General features: G+C 32.6%; 1 protein-coding gene across 2 annotated transcripts in view; it reads right to left on the minus strand.

Annotated features, from left to right (window-relative positions):
- Positions 1–20,914, minus strand: part of IPO11 (importin 11) — a 196,945-nt gene that overhangs the window by 150,542 nt on the left and 25,489 nt on the right. For both annotated transcript variants that reach the window (XR_012471534.1, XM_074200996.1), the window contains exons 4-7: positions 19,122–19,194; positions 17,664–17,867; positions 6,755–6,887; positions 3,406–3,464 (exon numbers count right to left, since the gene is read on the minus strand). Coding sequence is in view for 1 of the 2 variants with exons in the window: in XM_074200996.1 (XP_074057097.1) it covers positions 3,406–3,464; positions 6,755–6,887; positions 17,664–17,867; positions 19,122–19,194 (469 nt within the window). In the remaining variant the exon portion in view is untranslated. The remainder of the gene's footprint in view (positions 1–3,405; positions 3,465–6,754; positions 6,888–17,663; positions 17,868–19,121; positions 19,195–20,914) is intronic.

A 20,914-nucleotide genomic window follows, 5' to 3' on the forward strand; every position in this document is an offset into this window, starting at 1 on the left:
GGAAGATTTAATTACAACTAGAGGGAGATTCACTTATGGTTAAAATATACTTGTTGGTGCACTGACCCTTTCTGAGTCAGAAAGGCTTGAATTCAAATTTAGCCTCAGAAACTTGCAATAAAATGTTCCAGAAGTTCTGGATTTTAATTGGCATTATGCAATGCCTAAACAGGCATTTCTTTTTCCACCAGGAAATACCCCGAGATTTGCCCTTGGGATACCATAATCAAACCAAAATGAGAAATATTAATAACAGTAATCTTTGCAAAGAAATAGAAACAAAGTTGAAATATCAGAATGGGACAAATTTTTTAAAACTAGCAGATATGTAAATCTAATTGATAGAAAATTGTTAATGAAAGGAATATTGTAAAGAAGGAAATAATGAGTGAAAAGTACAAATTCTAAAAGTTTTATTAAGATTTTACTTAATCAGAAAGAAGACTATATACCATGAAAACATCAATGCTAATGAAAGGTAGTTGATCACTAAAAGTAATGAAAAAAGTCTCAGAGAAGAAAGCTAAGGATAAAACACCACCCTGGTGATATTAGAACAATAGGCTTTGTCAAAGCTTCTATTTAGTTGGCTTTTTCTTTATCATAAGTGTAGGTTTCAAACTATAAGGCAGGGTGGATGAGAAATGATATATGTTAAGATGAAATGGGTACAGGATTTAGACATAAAGTGCAGCACCATAGACTAATTAACAGACCAAGAAATACTCTGTCAGATCTATGAAAAGGGAGAAGTTTATGACCAAGCAAGAAACAGAATACATTATAAACTGCAAAATGAATGATATTGATTATGATGTCTATATTGACTATATTGTCTAGCACATATATTATATTAAAAAGGTTTTGCACTAATAAGACCAATGCTGCCAAAATTATAAGAAAAACAGAAAGTTAGGAAACAATTTTCACAGTTATGGGTTCTGATAAAGGTCTCATTTCTAAAATAGAGAGAATTGTATCAAAATTTATATGGTTACAAGTCATTCCCCAATTGATAAAGGGTCAAATTATATGAACAGTTTTCAAATGAAGAAATTAAAGCTATATACAATATGAAAAAATACTCCAAACCATTAAAGAAATGCAAATTAAAAGAACGATGAGATTCAACCTCACACTATCAGATTGGCTAAGATAACAAGAAGGGAAAACGATCAATGTTGGAGAGGTTGTGGGAGGATTGGGGCATTAATGCATTGTTGGTGGAGTTGTAAACTGATCCAAACATTCTGGAGAGCAATATGAAACTATGCCCAAAGAACAATAAAACTCATCATTCCCTTTGACCCAGCAATTCTAATACAAAATTATATCCAGAAGTTATTAAAAAAAATGGGAAAATTACAAGTTCCAAAATATTCATAGCAGCTCTTTATGCAGTGGCAAAAACTTGGAAATTGAGGGGATGCCCATTAACTGGGAATGGCTGAACAAGTTATGGTATATCAATGTTATGGAGTACAATTGTTCTAGATGAATGGTCAAACTCTAGAGAAATATGGAATGAATTATAGGAAATGATGCTGAGCAAAGAGAGCAAAACTAAGAAAATATTCTACATATTAACAACAACATTGTGAATTGATCAACCTTGATGAAAGCATCTCCTCTCAGAAGCTCAGAGAGCTAGGACAACCCCAGGACAACAGCAAGGCTATCACATCCAGAGGAAGAAAGACAAAATAAAACAAAAAGAAAAACCTACAGTATCTAAATGAACACTACATTCACTTTTTAAAATTTTTCTTTCCTATCTCATGTTTTTTTTTCTTTTTTCCTTTAGTCTGAATTCCTCATACAGAAAATGGCTAAGCTGTAAACACACTAAACACAAATGTACATGTATAATGTTCACCATATTGTTCAGCACTGGAGGGTGGGGAGGAGAGGGTAGAAGCAAATTGTGTAACTTATGAATACGCATATGCATGTGGATGAATGTTGAAAAACTTTCATAACACGTAATTAGAAGAATAGTGGATAGAGCACTGGCCCTGGAGTCAGGAGGGCCTGAGTTCAAATCTAGCCTCAGATACTTAATTACCTAGCTGTATGCCTTGGGCAAGTCGCTTAGCCCCATTGCCTTGCAAAAAAAATAGTCAAAAAAGACATGCAATTAGAAAAATAAAATAAAATATCATATCAATTGGGGGGGGGGAAACTTCCTCATAATCAGAGCTGAGCAAAAGTAGCATATAGGTTTGGTCAGGAGATTATACGGATCCTCAATCAGAAGACTAATAATGTATTATATGCATAATCAAATGTTATCCTGGGGATTCCTTTAGTGAAGGATTTGGGCTAAAGAGCCGCTAAAACTTCTCTCTGATTCTGTTCTATTAAGTGGTGTCATATGGGGTACTCTCAGAAGTCATTTAAGCACACGCACTTTCATTTAATTTTCCCCAACTTTGGTGTTTTTCCTAGCAGTTTGTAGTTCTCCCTGCACCATCATTTTGTGTTTCTCAATTCTCAGTATTTTTAGGTATAGAAAACTCTATATTCATAGAAATGTAGCCTCAACAAAGCCAATTCAAGAATCTACGAAGAATGGAAGAATGCCAAGAGAAACAAAACCAAACTTGTTAAATAACTAATTAATTTTCACACACAATCAGGAATCAAGAGTCTCGAGAAAAAATATAAAAATGGAATAACTCTAGTAAGGCAAGGTCTGTTCATTTTATAGAATTATTTTCCTTATAAGCATTTTTGTTTACTCTCCATGATCATAGCAATGGAAAGGGGTTACTTTAGTTCTGACCAACAAACATATAAAACATTACTATATGACTTAACATAACATCATTCTTGACAAAACAAAACTTCTCCATTTAAATAATTAAATCTTGTACAGGCACATACCCAAGAAAAAGGATACAGATGGTAAATTTGCTCTTTAATTTTTGGCCAATTTTAACTAATTCTTCAAAAGCTAAAAAAAATAGTGTTTGAACAAATAATCCCACTTAGATATGCAAAATTTTTACAATTTTTCTCTTCAAATAACATTTTGAACGGTCAGACAGAAGAAACATCAAACATATATCTGGTAACATTACAATAGCAACCAAAATCAAGGCCCTGTCACAGTAACAGCTTCTGTGGTAGCAACGAATCATAAGAAATGCTATACCAAGCCTGTTTGTTCTGTTTTCAATGATATTTATTACATAAACAAAATGTGTCCATAAAATGACACACACTATAATTGCACTGTAGCATGTATAGTATGATAAAGAGATGAATTTCTCATTTAGCTTTTAAATAAAAGATTTTTCTTAGAATTAATTACTCATAAAGACAATCATAAAATCAACTAAAAAACTAAATAAAATCAAACATTTCCCATAAGTCAGAGAATAAATCACTGATGACACTTACCATCACTTCCATATTCTTGTGAGGTTCCACAAATCCATGAACAGTCAGTTTACGAAGCACTAAAAAGTACAACCAAATTTTTGTACTAGGTATTATAAAAATGTGATTACAATAAATGAATATATATAATTATTTAAAAAACAATACAGATAATCTAGAGATCACATTATGTAAAAGATGATGAAATTCAGGCACAAGCAGGCTAAATGATTTGCAGAGGGTCACACTTAAAAAAAGAGTCAAAAATGGCAATTCAGATCTTTTTACCCCAGGCCAGTCTTCACTACATTACACTGCATTTCTTTTTAAAAAAAGAATTACTCTAAGCTTAATTTATGTTTTTAATAAAATATTTCTCATCCACATTATCCTCACAAAAATAGACTGTTTCCATTCCATAAATACTTCGGAAAATAAAACTATTTAGAACACAAACTCTTTTAGATTAATGTTAACTTTAATGTTAAATCATCTTTGGGTGATTTAATTAAGTTCAGTAAATAATGGTTTTATAATGATAAAATTATCCAATAAAAATTGTGAATAAAGTTCAAAGAACATGAAGGCAAACACAATAATCTGGACTGGAAGAGGTAGGAATTCATGAAATTTCAAATGATTTGTATTGAGTTTATCACTATTTACTACAGAGTTTCCTTAAAATGTTCATATATTTTTAAGGGGGGGGAACAGTTTCCTTAAAATAGAGCTGGCAAATAAAAGATTTTACAAATAAGTCAATGAATGAAGTATAAATCTGTGTCATGTACACTTGTATGCTAAATCTATCAGGAACAATTGATTTTCCAAAGGTTACCATGTAATCACAATTAAAAGCACAGAGAGAAATTTTCAGTAGAAATAACAGATTATGCTCATTAGATCAAAATGAATCTCCTCTAACTAAACTTTGAGGCTAGGAAACCCAAAGGAGAAGGATAAGAATAAAGAAAACCTTACTTCCTGTTAAATAGAACCTAGGGCAATTTACTTTAAACATCTAGTTCTTAAATTCATCAAAGAGACCCTTGGTGGGTGACATTATCAGTAAAGAAAATACTATATTAATTTTTAAAACATCATAATACCATTAATATCTCACATTATCTTAGGGATATATGCCAAGCATGATTTAGAACAAGGCAAAGGGAAATTCCATTTAAAATTCAGCAATCATTAAATATATATATATATATATATATATATTATATATATATGTAATATATATATAGAGAGAGAGAGAACAAATAAGATATGAAAGCATTTTAAAATTATGTTCCTCCTTCAGAGAGTAAACCAAAGATAATTCTTTGCAACACTACAAAATATAAACTTATCCCTCCCTGTTCCACAAGTGCATCATGTTTAATATTCAAACTATCTATAAAACAGGAAAATCCAAACTGGGTCATTAAATGTTGTAAAACTTAGGAACACAGTTTCCAAGCTAGTCAAACACCTCAATAAGGGCATTTCCAATCACAGACAGGCTCCCAGAATCAGCTCCATTATTAAAAAAAAAAAAAAAAAAGTCGGGGCAGCAGTGGATAAAGCACTGGCCTTTGAGTCTGGAGTACCTGGGTTCAAATCCGGTCTCAAACACTTAATAATTACCTAGCTGTGTGGCCTTGGGCAAGCCACTTAACCTCATTTGCCTTGCAAAAACCTAAAAAAAAAAGTCCACAAGTGACAACTTCAAACTATTCTCAATAGCTCCAATTCCCATTTTTGCCTACAAGAAGATATTCTACCTAAATAAGTTATATAATTTGGGGAAAATGTTCCTCTTTACCCTACTGTAACTATGAATCAAAACATAACCGCAGATTTAAATTGTAAATGTATAATCTTATATTTTTTCAAATAATATAATCACTAGATATAGATATATACATAAGTGCATGTGTAGAAGGAACCAATTTGCTAAAGAAACTGAGGAAATTCTCAGATAAAGATTCAGTAGCTATTATGTGTGAATGCCTAAAAGCTAATTCTAAATAAAAGAAAAAAGACAAATAGCCAGTTAAGAACAAGTATAGGAACAAATTGAAACAATAAAATTGGGAAAAGGTATAGCCTAACAAAAAGCAGGAAATTTAAATAAAGATTTTGAATAAAGGAACAATTGTCCATAACCAGGAGAAAGGCTAATATGAAATTCCTAAAAGCACAAGGAAATAAGAAACCAAGCCAATTTCTAGACCACAATATCTAAAGCCAAAGGAAGTCAGACCTGAAGTTCAAAAAGGGAAGAATATTTTTCCAGAGAATTATATTCTAAAAGAATGAAAACTCAACAACACATCTAGGGTTAGAGACAAGAAAAAGAGGTTAAGTGCAGAAGCTTTCAGAAAGTGACTATTAATATAAAAACAAAAGGCACTAAACAAACTCTTTAAAAAGCTTTAGCTATACACTTGAATATGCTATATCCACTGGACTACAAATGGGAAAAGGTAGATAGAAAAATGAAATGAGACCAGAATCTTTCAAAGAAAAACTAGGGGCGGCTAGGTGGCGCAGTGGATAAAGCACCGGCCCTGAAGTCGGGAGTACCTGGGTTCAAATCCCATCTCAAACACTTAATAATTACCTAGCTGTGTGTGTGTGTGGCCTTGAGCAAGCCACTTAACCCCATTTGCCTTGCAAAAAACAAAAACCAAAAAAAACCTCACCCCTTAATCCTCCCTTTGACCCAGCAATACCACTATTGGTTCTACCCTGAAGAGATGCTCAAAAAGGGTAAAAACATCACTTGTACAAAAAATATTTATAGCCAGTCCTGTTTGTGGTGGCAAAAAATTGGAAATTAAGGGAATGTCCTTCAATTGGGGAATGGCTTAACAAACTGTGGTATATGTATGTCAGGGAAACCAGGAGGGATGGGAATTCAAAGAAGCCTGGAGAGATTTGCATGAACTGATGCTGAGCAAGATGAGCAGAACCAGAAAAACATTGTACACCCTAACGGCAACATCAGGACAACAACCAGGTACAAGTTTGAGCTATATGCAATGGAGAATACCATCTGTGTCCAGAAAAAGAATTATTATGGACTTTGAACAAAGATCAAAGACTATTATTGTCAAATCAGAAAAAAAAGCATTATATTATAACGTAATTTTACCACCTCATACTTTATATTTCTTCCTTAAGGATATGATTTCTCTTTTATCACATTCAACTGAGATCAATGTATAACATGGAACCAATGTAAACACTAACAGAATGCCTTCTGGGGGGGGGGGAGAATGGGGGAAAAATTTTACAAACTAAATAAAATCTTTCTTTAAAAATAAATGAATGATTAAATAAATAATTAATATATGTGGATTACATTTAACTGTACCTTTCAATGATAGTAGAGTTCTTTCCAATGAATTTAAAAAAGCAGCTTCATTTCCAGTAGAAATATGTTGCAGGAATGTATCTGTATGGTGATTCCACAGGGAACAGGCAAAACTATAGATTCCAGATGCTAACTGCAAAGAAATTATTATACAAAATTAATTAGAAATTTCATTAAGTCATTGACAGAGATCTACAAAATTTTTAATTACCAAAAAACTTGAAAAAAACATTTTTGGTTAGACTACATGAGAAATGTTCATATAACATTGATAGAATAAAAGTTCCTATAATCAATCTACATAACACTATAACCTATTATAATTAAACTATCATCTTATAATTCTAGTGTCCTACCAATTACCTACATGGTATAACTTAGGATTTTCTCTAGCGCATGTGTACTATTGAGCTAGTTGGTATCTTAACCTGCTCAAGTACAAGTGGAAACTCTCCACTCAAGTCTAGGCTTTAGACAAACTTGCCCAAAATTAATCTCTAATGATTCTGACTCCCAAAGTAATACATGCTACTTTCTCTGACATCTCTCTGGGTGTTTCCTCTTGTCCTTACATCTACTCTTCATTATCCTCTCCCTGTCCTCTGCTCCCAGTAGTCTATTCAACTCCTTATGTCAGTAACTTTTTCTGGAATTCCAGAATCTTTCTTGATGACCCTATACTTCAATCAAGCTTGTCTCCTAGGAGTCTAATTCACCTTATGTTTGGCTATTGTTCAGCTGAACTGATTTACATATATTTAGGAAGCTCTATATTTTAATATATATATAATATATACATATATAAATAATCATCTACAGTAACTTTAACTGCTTAAAATTTTGTTTCTGATCACTTATATTAAAAGTTGGATATCAGTCCCTTAATCAGGAACATAAACAATGTAGCAACATTTCTACTGTAAAATTAGTTTACACATAGGGGCGGCTAGGTGGAATGATTACCTAGCCGTGTGGCCCTGGGCAAGCCACTTAACCCCATTGCCTTGCAAAAAATAATAATAATAAAAATTAGTTTACACTTACAATGCCATTTCCAAAAAAAGTAATCTACTGTAAATCCTAAAACTACATGTATTTTCAAGTAAACTACAAATCTCAAAATCAGACCTTGGATCTGATTAAGTTATTTTGCATTCTGTTAAGGCAGATGCTTTAAGCAAAAGTTTTTGAAAATATCTGTCATTCATTTTTCTCGGAAATTCTTCTGTACTAAAATTTTACTATGTCAGATATTTATCAAAAAGCAAATGATCAGCTTAGAAATCTTTCAGCCATTTTGATAAATATTCATGGGGGGTGAATCTTATTTAGGACTTTAATCTTAAAAAGTAAAAGAACAAATGAATAATATTCATTTCACCAGATCTCAATGTAAATTGCTTACCAAAAACATGTACAGATTCTTTAATATTTTAATTTTAGAAAACTTCCATTTTAAGAAGTTTCATTATAAGGAGGCTTTTCCCCAAATTTTAACTGCAATTCAACGCAACTTTACCAATAAGTTTAAAAAGAACTCTTTAAACAAAAAAGGGATAGGCAGCATGTACTTTTATAAAACTTTCTCTACTTAAGATACTGTTATATATCATTTGCATGTAGTACTAAAAGATAATTTACTATAATTTGATGTGCTTCTCAAAATGCTTTTAATGTGGGCTGTTTAATTTCTCATTATTTTGGATTTGGGTTTTAAGTAGGATTTTGGGTAATAGTTGAGCATGTGCAAATGATGACACATATTTGGATTCAGGATTTGATGAATTTGTAATGGATAGTGATGGGCAAAAATAACAACCCTAGTCAAAAATTCTTAAAGTTTAAAAAAAAAACACTAATCTCCCTATCTCACCTGTGCTGTAGATTCATGCAGGAGCTACTCAGCACCAAATAGCACTGTTAAATCAGCACAGGATCTTTGACCTGCTCAAAGCTCCTGTTTTTGCTATGTTGTTTTTTATCATGGTGGCCTCCTGTCTGTGGCTCAAAGTTTTAATACTTTGTGTGGTTGCCAGATTAGCATCGCCCACTGCAAATGAGAACTCCAAAACTCAAGAAATATGCCAAGTTTCACTCCCTAGCAGCTGAGGTTAAAGTCTGTATCACCACTACCAAATTCCATGTACCTTAAAAGGATACTCTGAGCTATTTGTAAATTTAAAAAAATGTATAAGAAATTCACTGATGCCTATTGTTAAAATATTAACAGTAGCTTTAAGAAAAAAAAATTAAAAAAATGAAAAGACATGGCATAGAAGAAACACTGGATTCAGTAAATCAAGTGTTTTGGATTCTACTCCTGACCTGTCTATAATCAGCTTCTAATCATTCTAATTATTCTCAGGATTAAGTGAATCTTTTATTTCCAAAAGTAAGGAAGGAAACAAGCATTTATTAAGTACCAGTACTATGCTAAGCACTTTACAAATATTAACTCATTTGCTCCTCAAAACAACTTTGGGATATGGATGACCATTTTACAATTGAGGAAACTGAGGAAGATAGAGGTTACATGAATTGCCCAAAGTAACACAGTTAAGTATCCAAAGGCCATATTTAAACTCAGCTCTTTCTGACTCCAGAGCAAAGAGGAAGTAAAATTTAATTTTTTGACTGTCTTGGCAAGATAAAACATGTGTTCTGCTTTTTTTTTTTAACTTAGAGGAAAAAGAAGTTAATTTTCCCAATTTTCTTCTCCAATATAGGGAAGAAAATTTCTTTTAGAAGAAAATAATTCAAATAATTTGCCATAAACATCTGGATGTCTGTGGATTTAAAAATCTAAAGTATCAGCATTTTTCAATTTGAAAATTTCAAGAATGAAGTGGAAACACTACCACTATTTGACTTCAAATGAATTTTTTTTAGTAACATGTAAAATTTTTCTGTTAGAATGACAACAATTTTTATGATTATACTAAGCTTCATTTGACTGATTGATCCAAGTAGTTCATATTATAATGATTTAAATTCATTCTTTCATATTTTCTTCTAAGGAAATATTTGCATAGTATTTACTTAAAAATTATTTCTGATTACTAGGAAGGGACAATTCTTCCTATTCAACAAATTCCTTATTTTTCTTTTTAAAAAAATTAGCAAATTCTAATCCATTTTTGATAACAAAGCACATACAAATAACACAAAATTGTGTTGCAGTAGAGAGCCAGAAATTTAAGAATGTGCCTTCCCAAGGAAATTTGTATCCTGGCAGGAATGGTTCAAACTCAGGGTCATGAGCCTCAAAAATGTTATCTTCTTTCAGTGGCATGCATATTTCAGATATTCTGGAAATAAAAGGTATATTTATTTGAATTTAAAACACTGGCATTTTTATGAAAGTAATATTTTAATTCCCCATTCAAAATAGCTCAAAAGTAGAATTACCTAGGTTTTTTTTATATTTTTGAAAAATTACTTGCTTATTTTTAGAAAAAGTTAATAAGATTTTTCAGAATAACCATTAAAAATCCAAAAGCAATTCGACATTCAAATCCTAAAACAAAAGTCTAATTTATAAAAATAGAACTAAAGATTTAATCTGTCTTATAATAGATTGCCTAAATTGGTTTTCAAACTAATTTCACATTTAAAGTTTCTGATGAGAGAACAAAGAAACAAAAAATGACCATTTTCTTAACTTTCCTTTTTCCAATAATGTATAATACAGATCTCTGCTGGATGCATATTCTTATTCTGTACCAGATTTAGCCATGTCTTTCATAATTCCTAACCAATGCAAAATAACTCCCAGTTCTTTTAATATTTCATAGATAACAGTAAAGCTCTCAGGTTGCCTAGCTATTATCCTTCAGTCTAGTTAGAACATTTGCCCATCTTTTTACTTACATTTAATGATATAATTTATGCAATTTTACATGTATACATCAGCTCTTGGCAATATGCTGAAGTATCCTTACACACCCTTGCTAAATGTATCTTGTCACAAACATCTGGAGTCTAAGGCAACTTGAAATCTTCTGAGATTCTGGTACAGCAGCAGATATAAAAACATCAACAAGAGAATACTAACATAAGTCAGGAAAGATTTTTCAGTAAAATTATGGAAAAAAATATCTAAAACTTCGAACTGCCTAAAAATAAAATAGGCTGTCTTCTAAGATGGAAGCTCTCCATCCCTGGAAGATTTCAAGTTGAGACTAGATAATCACCTGTCAAAGACATGACACTATTCCTACAGGAGATAGAAATAATCTCTTAAGATTCTATGACTAGAATAGAGCACCAGCCTTGGAGTCAGGAGTACCTGGGTTCAAATCCGACCTCAGACACTTACTTAGCCGTGTGGTGTTGGGCAAGACACTTAACCCCATTGCCTTGAAAAATCTAAAGAAAAAAGATTATATGACTATACATGGGACACTATTGTTCTATTAGAAACCAGGAGGGATGGGAATTCAAGGAAGCCTGGAGGGATTTGCATGAACTGATGACAACAACATGGGGGTGATGATCAACCTTGATGGACTTGCTCATTCCATTAGTGCAACAATCAGGGACAATTTGGGGCTGTCTGCAATGGAGAATACCATCTGTATCTAGAGAAAGAACTATGGAGTTTGAACAAAGACCAAGGACTATTAACTTTAATTTAGAAAAAAAAAACTGATATCTTATTGACTGAGCTTGCTATCTCTTATACCTTATGTTTCTTCCTTAAGGGTATGATTTCTCTCTCTCATCACATTCAATATGAATCAATGTATAGCATGGAAACAATGTAAAGACTGGCAAATTGCCTTCTGTGGGGGGGGGAGTAAGATTAGGGGAAAAATTGTAAAACTCAAAATAAATAAAATCTTTATAATTAAAAAAAGATTCTACGACTGTATCACTTATGAGCATATCTGCTATACAACAGAATATCTGAATAGATCATTATCTACTTACAAATTACAAACTTCCTAGCTATAACAACATTTATTGACCAAAAAAAAAATCTGATAATAATGGGAACTACCAAAGGAATTAACTCCTCTCAACCAAAAAATGCTTACTTTCCATACTAAGTGTTGAATAAAAACCTATTGACTGATTGACTGATAACACAGAGGGGCATTCTTTCTAAAAAATTGACATAATATCACCATAAGGAAAAAAAGATCATTTTTGTCTATTTCCTATGTTTCCTTAATGACTCTCAAAAGTTATGAGATGCTTCTAAAAATTAGGGGCACGGGTTAACTATGAAGAAAGAGCTTTTTACAAACTCTCAAATGTTCAATGGAGGGATGGGATGCTCTCCACAAAACTCATGCATGCTTTCCCATCCTGCATGACACTTGTTATGTTCTCCAAAAGAGCTTCCTTTAATGTGCTGAAGTATCCTTACACACCCTTGCTAAATGTATCTTGTCACAAACATCTGGAGTCTAAGGCAACTTGAAATCTTCTGAGATTCTGGTACAGCAGCAGATATAAAAACATCAACAAGAGAATACTAACATAAGTCAGGAAAGATTTTTCAGTAAAATTATGGAAAAAAATATCTAAAACTTCGAACTGCCTAAAAATAAAATAGGCTGTCTTCTAAGATGGAAGCTCTCCATCCCTGGAAGATTTCAAGTTGAGACTAGATAATCACCTGTCAAAGACATGACACTATTCCTACAGGAGATAGAAATAATCTCTTAAGATTCTATGACTAGAATAGAGCACCGGCCTTGGAGTCAGGAGTACCTGGGTTCAAATCCGACCTCAGACACTTACTTAGCCGTGTGGTGTTGGGCCAGAGATTACCAAGAGAAGAGGCTAGTCACAGGTAATCTTTCACTCTAGATAAATAGCAAAGTATTAACTACCAAATAAATCACACACTCCTCACATCGACCTTGAAAAATCTGCCCCAACTCCTCCAATCCAAACAATCAGTTTAGCTTCTCCCAAACGTAACTTACACTTTTCCACTCATCAACATACTTCTGTTTACATTGATTCACCCCCATAAACAATGTCCCCTCATTTCCTTAATTTTCCACATATAAATACTATCCATTTTAAAAGGTCCAACTCAAGTCTATCTTTTACTCACCCAAGCTATACATTTTCCCTCTTCTCTGAACTGTTATAAGACTTACTTGATCAGTTAACTAGTATTTATTGCTGATTTTTGTACTCTAGGTACAAAATATTCTAGCATTCAGTAATCATAATATTCTACTTATTTTCATGTCATGCTTTTGAAAGGGAAAGAAACATGATCTTTAAAGGTTCTTGCCAATTTTTTTTAATCTCAACTAGATCAAGGGTGACATGAGGCCAGCAATCCTTCCTGTATTTTTAAAAATGTGTCTTCCCTTACTTATTTTGCATATGATAGGCATTCAATAAATATTAGGAGGTCTTTTTTGGCATAGAGTAACTGTTTAAATGTTTATAATTTTTAAGATATAAATTGTTCTAAACATGTTAAAATAGACCTCAATAACCATCATAAACATATTTTTATTACAAAGCTATATGTAAAAATACTAAATCACAGCAACCACAGTAATTAGTTCATTAAATCTTCAAAGATTTCAGTGAGCCTTAATTATATGCCCCCCCCCAAAAAATAAATTCTCATCTTTTCACTGCCAGATTTCCTAAAAAATGGAGTCTATATCCATGGTCAACCTCTTCTGTCCTACCTTGGGGAAGGGGGAAAAGCTACTCTAAAATATCACCTATAACATCACAACCCAAAGGTCTTTTCTCAATAATGTTAAGAATAATAACTAATATTTATATAATAATTTAAGGTTTGCAAAGCCTTCTACATATTATTAGATCCATACATCTACCCTTTTAGATTAGTGCTCTTATTTCCATTTTTGCAGATGAGAACACAGGCTCAAAACTGATCAGTGACTTACCCAGAGTCATCTAGTCCCCCTGGCTCCTGTCTCCTGACTCCAAATCTAGGAAAACAACTCTATTCTTCCTTGACCTCTGTGAAGTGTTTTGACACTGATAACAAACATCTCTCCATTGTGAAACTCTATTCTTCTTTTTGGTTCCTGTGAAACTGAAATTATTCTTCTACTTCTTCACTGCAAATTCTTTTCCAAGTTTCTTTAATTCTTTCTTCCATTTAATAAACAAGAGGCTGAACAAGGCCCTCTGCTATTTTCTTTCTGTTTTTGATAAATGCCCTCATTCATTCTCTTTATCACCCACCTCTTTGTTGACTACCAAATCACACAATTTCTCCCTTACCTCTGGTTACAAATTTCCAATCAAGAATGAGACAATATTTCACACATCAAATTCACTCTAAATAATAATTCTGGATTAATTTGTTCTAAAGTACCTCTCTGGTCATATAACTACCTAAAAAGAAAAAAAGCAACATCTCCAATCCAAAATCCCAGTCTCCTCACATTCCCTACTGAAAGGGTACTTGCCATACTTAGATTTTGATGCATTTTGTTTGCCTTGCTTTAAATCTCGCAGAGCCCTTCCATTTAAACACCTACTACAAGCACATTTGATGATTTATCCTTTCCTGAACCTGCATTACACTCTTCAACCTCCAAAACTTCCCTCATCCTACTCTGTCTTCCCTAAGGATTTGTAATATGAGAGAACCCCAATTCTAATTGTAACCCTGCCACCTATCTAATTTTGGACAAAGGAGTATTTCCTCATTGAGAAAATGAGGATGATGGACTAGATTTATTCTAAGGTTCCTTCCTTAGGGATCTAAATCTATGATATATGATCTATACTAGTAGAAATGCTAATCACCTCTCAACTGTCATTTTTTAAATTTGTCTCTCCTAAAAAGAATCTCAATATGTGTGTATGGAAGGGAGGGGGGGAGAGCAGGGTTATAACAATTTAGTAGGACACACTGAGCAGCAAGAAACTAGTTTCAAGTATGTAATACATGACAGTAACTAGATCCAACATATGCACAGCATGGTGGAGAAAGACTACTGGATAGAAAGGTCATGGATTTCAATCCAAGCTACAATAATTATAACTTATATGATCTTGGGCAATCACTAAGCCTCTGTCGTCTTCAGTATCTTCATCTGTTAATTGAAGATTTTGGACTAGATAACTTAATTAAATATATAAGAAGTTATCTTACTGGACAAATCTCCTTAGCACCCAAGATTTGCCATTTGCAACCCTACTAGTTCCTTTCACAGAGACCAGAACCCACTGGGCTGCCAAGTTTAATGATTTCAACTGGTTCACTCTTAATTCCAAAATATCACTACAGTCAGATGCTAGGCTTTGGAATATCCCAGATCAAAAAACATGTTTTCCTAGATCTTAGATTTCCATCCCTATAATCTCATGTCCACAAGTCCAGGTTTAGGTGAATTACCAAATCTATTTCTCTTTGTCTCTTATTTCTCACCTACCTTCTGAGATAACAGAGCCCATTAGTCACACAATAAAGAGATTAAGAAAACTTTAAGGGGAGGCTCACATGAACTTCTCCTGACTCACAAGGAAGTTGCATTGAATAATTGAATTATCCCAGTTACCAAATACAATTTTAAAAGACAGTTTAAACAAAGCAGCTTCTGGAAGTTGTATATGTTCTTAAATAAAAGGAAAGTTTTATTGTAGCTAAAACTCAAACCAATCATTCTTTAAACTCTTCTTCCTTCATCATGAATAATTGTTGTCTAACCAAGGACTGGTCTCTGGATCTTGGAAAGCATGTCCTGTTCAACAGAACATTCCCCTCTAGAGTCGATTTAAAGTTTTCATCAGCAAATTAAATTTCATAAAGATGTAATTTTGAAAACTTCACCTATGAATACAAGAGTCTAAAATCAAGAAAACAAATATGGCATGGACAAGTACAAACATAAAATAAAACTGCAGAAGGCTATTCCTCAAAAACAATTTTGATTTGTTTGAATTGATATAACAGGACTCACAAGTAAATAACAAAATAACTAATAAATAACTAATAAAAATGGACTAATGAAAATGTGTTAAGCATATTGATAGAGCCCAAGGACTTGCTGCAAGGCACAATAGGATTAGCAGCCCCAATATGCAACAATGAAAAGAATCTTGAGCACTCTTTTGTATTGTTTTTCAGAACTGTTGAGAGAAAATATTTTATAAAATTCTTATGGAATTTTGTTTTTAGCAAATTTATCAATAATTTTTTAAAAATTAAAAAAGGAAAAGAACTGGATTTGAGGCAGTATTTCACCATAGAAACAGCACTGATTCTTTCTAATCAAGAGTTAAGAGTTGAGTTCAGATGCCATACTACCTACATCATTTTGAGGAAGTTACTTAATTTCCTTAGATCTCATTTTCCTCTTTTGTAAAATGAGGGTGTTTAAGTGATGGCCTCCAAGTCATTCCAATTTTAAGTCTATGATGCTATGGCTTAGAGTCAGAAGGATGCAGGTTCAAGTTCCAGCTCCTATGTAACCAGTAAACTAACCTTTCTGATTCTGATGTTCCTTCATCACCAAACTGAGGAGGTTTAAGACAAATATGAATAGTCAAGCAAAAAATATTATGGACACTGGCCACATCCAAAAATGTATGTCTTACTCTGCAATTTCCACTTAAAGTGATGTTATTACTTTAAACTTACTGCATTTCATGAAATTAATGTATTGTTCGAGGTTGAAATGATTAAATCAATCTGTAAAGCAGTCTGTAACTATGTCCAAAGCGCTATAAACCATATATATTTGACCAAGCAATGCCACTAGTAGTTCTGTATTCCAGAATCTGAGAAGAAAGACAATTAGGAAAAGGACCTATATGTATATTTATACATATTTATAGCAGCTCTTTTCTGGTGGCAAGGAACTGGAATACACATTAGATGGGAAATTGTGGTGTTCTATGTGTTCCAGGCTAAGAGCTATGAAGGGTTAACACAGAAATAGTTATGTGCTTTAACCAGCAAGACGTACTTCAGAGCTTAGATAAGGGAGTAGCTGAATGTCTGAGCTAGATAGATAGCACATTCTGAGATAATTACCTTCTGCACTTTGTTTATCAAATCACTGTTTGGTTCTCAAAATTATCTTCACTCTGTTTATCAAAACACTGTTTGGTTCTCAAAACAATCACCTAAGACATACACAAGGTATGCATGTGAAAAAAATGCTTGCTAAAACACTTATGTAATTGGTTACGTAAATGTAGAGTATAAAAGTATGTATCCTGTGATCAATAAACAAACCAGCTTATGCATCATATTGATGTCGGCCTGAGTTCCCTCCCCCAGACTCAACAGGAAATGGCTGAAAAAAATGTGATATATGTTGGAATGTTATTCTGCTATAAAAAAAATGATGATCAGGATGCTCTCAGTAAAACCTGGAAAGACTTATAATGTGAAATATATCGTATACAAAGTAACAAAAATACTGCAGGATGATCAGCTGTGAATGACATTGCTTTTCTCAGCAGTGCTGGGACCCAAAACAACTCTGAAGGGCTTATGATAAAAAATTGCTATCCATCCTGAGAGAGAGAGAATTGATGGTATCTGAATTCAGATTGAGGCATACATTTTTACTTAAAAAAATGGTTTACTGCATTTCAAGCAAATAAACATTTAAGGGATTTTATGTAGATAAGAGTTTTCTGTTCTATCTTACACACAAGATAAAATTTAAGTATTTGTACTATGCATAACTAATAAGAACAAGACATTTAGCAAGCTAGTTGTGCTGTTTCAAAAAAAATGTAAACAGACAATCAGATTTCATAATTGAGATGGTCCTAGAGACAAAACTTCAAAGAATTAGATCATGTGTCAGACAACTAAAGCAACATCATTCCATGAGATAAAATTTGCAAGCAACTTACTAAAATACTATCTAGTGAGTTTTTTTTTAGTCAAAGTAATAAATTTCATATCTAGATTTCATTTACTTACATCATAAAAGAGTTTCCGGTCTGCAGCCAGTCTTTTGGATGCCAAAGTCTTAGTGACATGATAGAATGTAAGCAATGCTCGATGCTGACGAAGATCATCTTGGACTTTCACAGATTCTATAAGAGTAGGAATCAGTTCTGGCCAATGTCTGGGACAATCCAATCTCGCAACTTTTGCAATCAGCACAGCAATCTGAGTGGCAATCTATTTTAAAAAAATGGATAAGATCAACTGAATACTGAAAATTGCAGTCTTAATTTAGGCAATAAAAAGGATATTCTCCCGATTTGCATTTTTTTTCTGCTAGCTGTGCATTCAACAAAATGAAGTATGTTTACAATAAAGGACTCTGTTTATCATTTACCAACTTCATTTAAAGGACATTAAATGTCAGGGATCAATAATGCTGGGACAGCTAGATGGCAAGTGGATAAGATATTCATTGCTCAGGAAAACTCATCCTTATAAATTCAAATCTGGCCTCAGACACTAAATTATGTAATCCTGGGCTAATCACTTTAACCCTGTTGGTCTCATTTCTTCAACTGTAAAGTTAACTGGGGAAGGAAAGGGCAAACCACTCAAGTATCTTTGCCAAGAAAATGCAACATGGGGTTATGAAGAGTGAGACAAGACTGAAAAACAGCTGAACTAATCAATAATGCTATATTATTTAGATTTGTGGTTTCACATATAATCCTATTTTCTGTTCTAATTGTATATGGAAATATTCTCTTTTTTTAGTGTTCATTAAGTTCAGAGTAAAGTGGTTTTCTAAGCAATGCTATATAACTATGATCTAATTTAGGACAAGATGTACTGACTGTTGTACTGAGAAATGGACCCAGAGGAAAGAAAAAAGTTCTAACCTATGAGTAGGGCTTCAGTAAAAGTGCCCAGTAGGAATTCACATAATGTTGAGATTTTATTTTCCAAATTACCAAATCATTAAAGTAAAATTACATGCAAGTCACTTAAGAATTATGATTTTTAGAGGAATTTAATTGCTCACGGAGGCATTTCCTTAAAGAAATTTTTTTTTAAATTAACCAAGAATACGTCACAGGCACAACATAACCTAAATCCCCCAAAATATTTTTCCTGAGATTTAAGTCATTAGTAGTCAGAATGATTGATATATTTTAAACAAACTAGATAAACCACAATTTTTTAAAACTTTCTGACAAAATTCAATACAACTTGATGTTGATTGTTTCCCGGGGCGGGGGGGGGGGGGGGAAGTAAGATTGGAAGAAAAATTGTAAAACTCAAAACTCAAATAAAATCTTTACAAATTAAAAAAAAATGCAACTTGATGTTATATACACTTTTAATTTCTATTGTCAATACAAGCTCTTTTAAAAAAAAATTCTTCTTTAACAAAAAGTCCAGTACTTTCCAATAAAAGCAACCACCCAAGAAAGAGAAAGATTAATCAGCAACCATTTCTTGACTGACCTGATTTACTGGCTCATTAAAATTAGTGATGAGTCCTGCTCGCAATGTGGCTTTTTCCTCCTCTGAAAGAGCACTATTAAACGAGAGGGGGGGGGTATTTATCATTAAACGATACTAACTAAATGTATAAATCAATATTTGCAATTTTATAGCATTTAACAGTTAAGTTTAAAAAACATGTTTTCCACAGAGTAAGTGCTCATGTTTGCTGAATAAAATGAGGTAATGTTTCTATTTGTTTATATAGGCTTGATAAATTAATAGAAACTAAAAACATTCTTTAGCTATGCATGAATACTGTTTACAATTAAACAGTACTGTAGAAAAAAATGATAAGATAAAAACATAGTAAAGCAAATCAATGGTAATTAATAATTAATCAAGAACCATTTATTAGGTGCTGACTATATGGCATGCACCATGATAAGTGCTGACACTTTCTGATAATGTTTTTTGTTGATAATAGAGTGGGGACAAGTTTTTCTCATTTTATTGGAACACATCTATTTCCTAAAATTGGTCTTAAGGAAAATTTATGAAAAGCAAATCCTATTTTCCCCAATAATTGCTAATAAACAAAATTATACAAAGAGCACAGGCCTTATTATTATGAAGCACTTGTATATAAATCTCATTAACTACTCCCTCTTTCTGGACATCAAGTTTCCTCATTTGCAAATAAGTGCAGGACAATATTTCCAAAGTCTAAAGCAAGTTTAACATTCCAGATGTTAATAAAATAGGCTATGATCCTAATAACTGAAAAAAACGTAAAATCAACAAACTATTTTCCAAGTGTCAATTCACAGTAGATTTTCACTGCTTTCACACAAAAATCTTTCCTACTTAAAAACCAATAAACTTTGAAAACTTCATTCTTCATACATCCCTTGCTCTAATTCCCCTCAGTACCCTATCTTCAATAATGAATAGAGAGATTTTGAAGATAAAAAAAAGTATATATTCTACCACTCCATAAAAATAGTTTGCTCTGGTAAACATCATAATTGAAATAGTTGAAACAGGAAGTGATAGAGTAAAGAACAAAGTGAAGGGTTTTAATATTGAAAGAGCTTTTTAAATTCAATCTATTGATAAATGGTCAATGGATATGAACAGGCAATTTTCAGATGAAGAAATTAAAATTATCTATAGTCATATAAAAATGCTCTAAATCACTTAGAGAAACGCCAATTAAAACAACTCTGAGATACCACCTCACACATATCAGACAGGCTAATATGATAGAAAAGAAAAATGACAAATGTTGGAGAAGATGTGGGAAAATAGGCACAATAATGTATTGTTGATGGAGTTGTGAATTCATCTAACCATTCTGGAAAGCAATATGGGAACTATGTCCAAAAGGCAATAAAACTGCATAACCACTGAGCCAGCAAAGACCACAACTAGGTTTATATCCCAAAGAGATCATAAAAAATGAGAAAAGACCCACTCTTAATCCCATTGCCTTAAATAAATAAAAAAAATTTTAATAAACCATCTTTACAAATAATTGGAAAAGATAAAATATTAAATAAAAGAAAAAAAGATCGTTCTATGCGTTGCAACTTCTTTCTTCTATCAATATATTCCTTGACTATGACTTCATCAGGACTGCAAAATACATTTTAAACCAAATATCATCTTTGGAAAATATTCACAATTTTAATTAATGTGAAAAAAACTGTCTTATAGCAATGTAAACAGAAGTCCAATCACAATTTATGAACAGGCTTTTTGTTATCATTAGCCAGTGTTACACTTTTGATCAAATGCTTTATGGCTAAAAA

This window comes from Macrotis lagotis, chromosome X (genome assembly GCF_037893015.1).
Source record: "Macrotis lagotis isolate mMagLag1 chromosome X, bilby.v1.9.chrom.fasta, whole genome shotgun sequence".
Classification (NCBI taxonomy): Eukaryota; Metazoa; Chordata; class Mammalia; order Peramelemorphia; family Peramelidae; genus Macrotis; species Macrotis lagotis.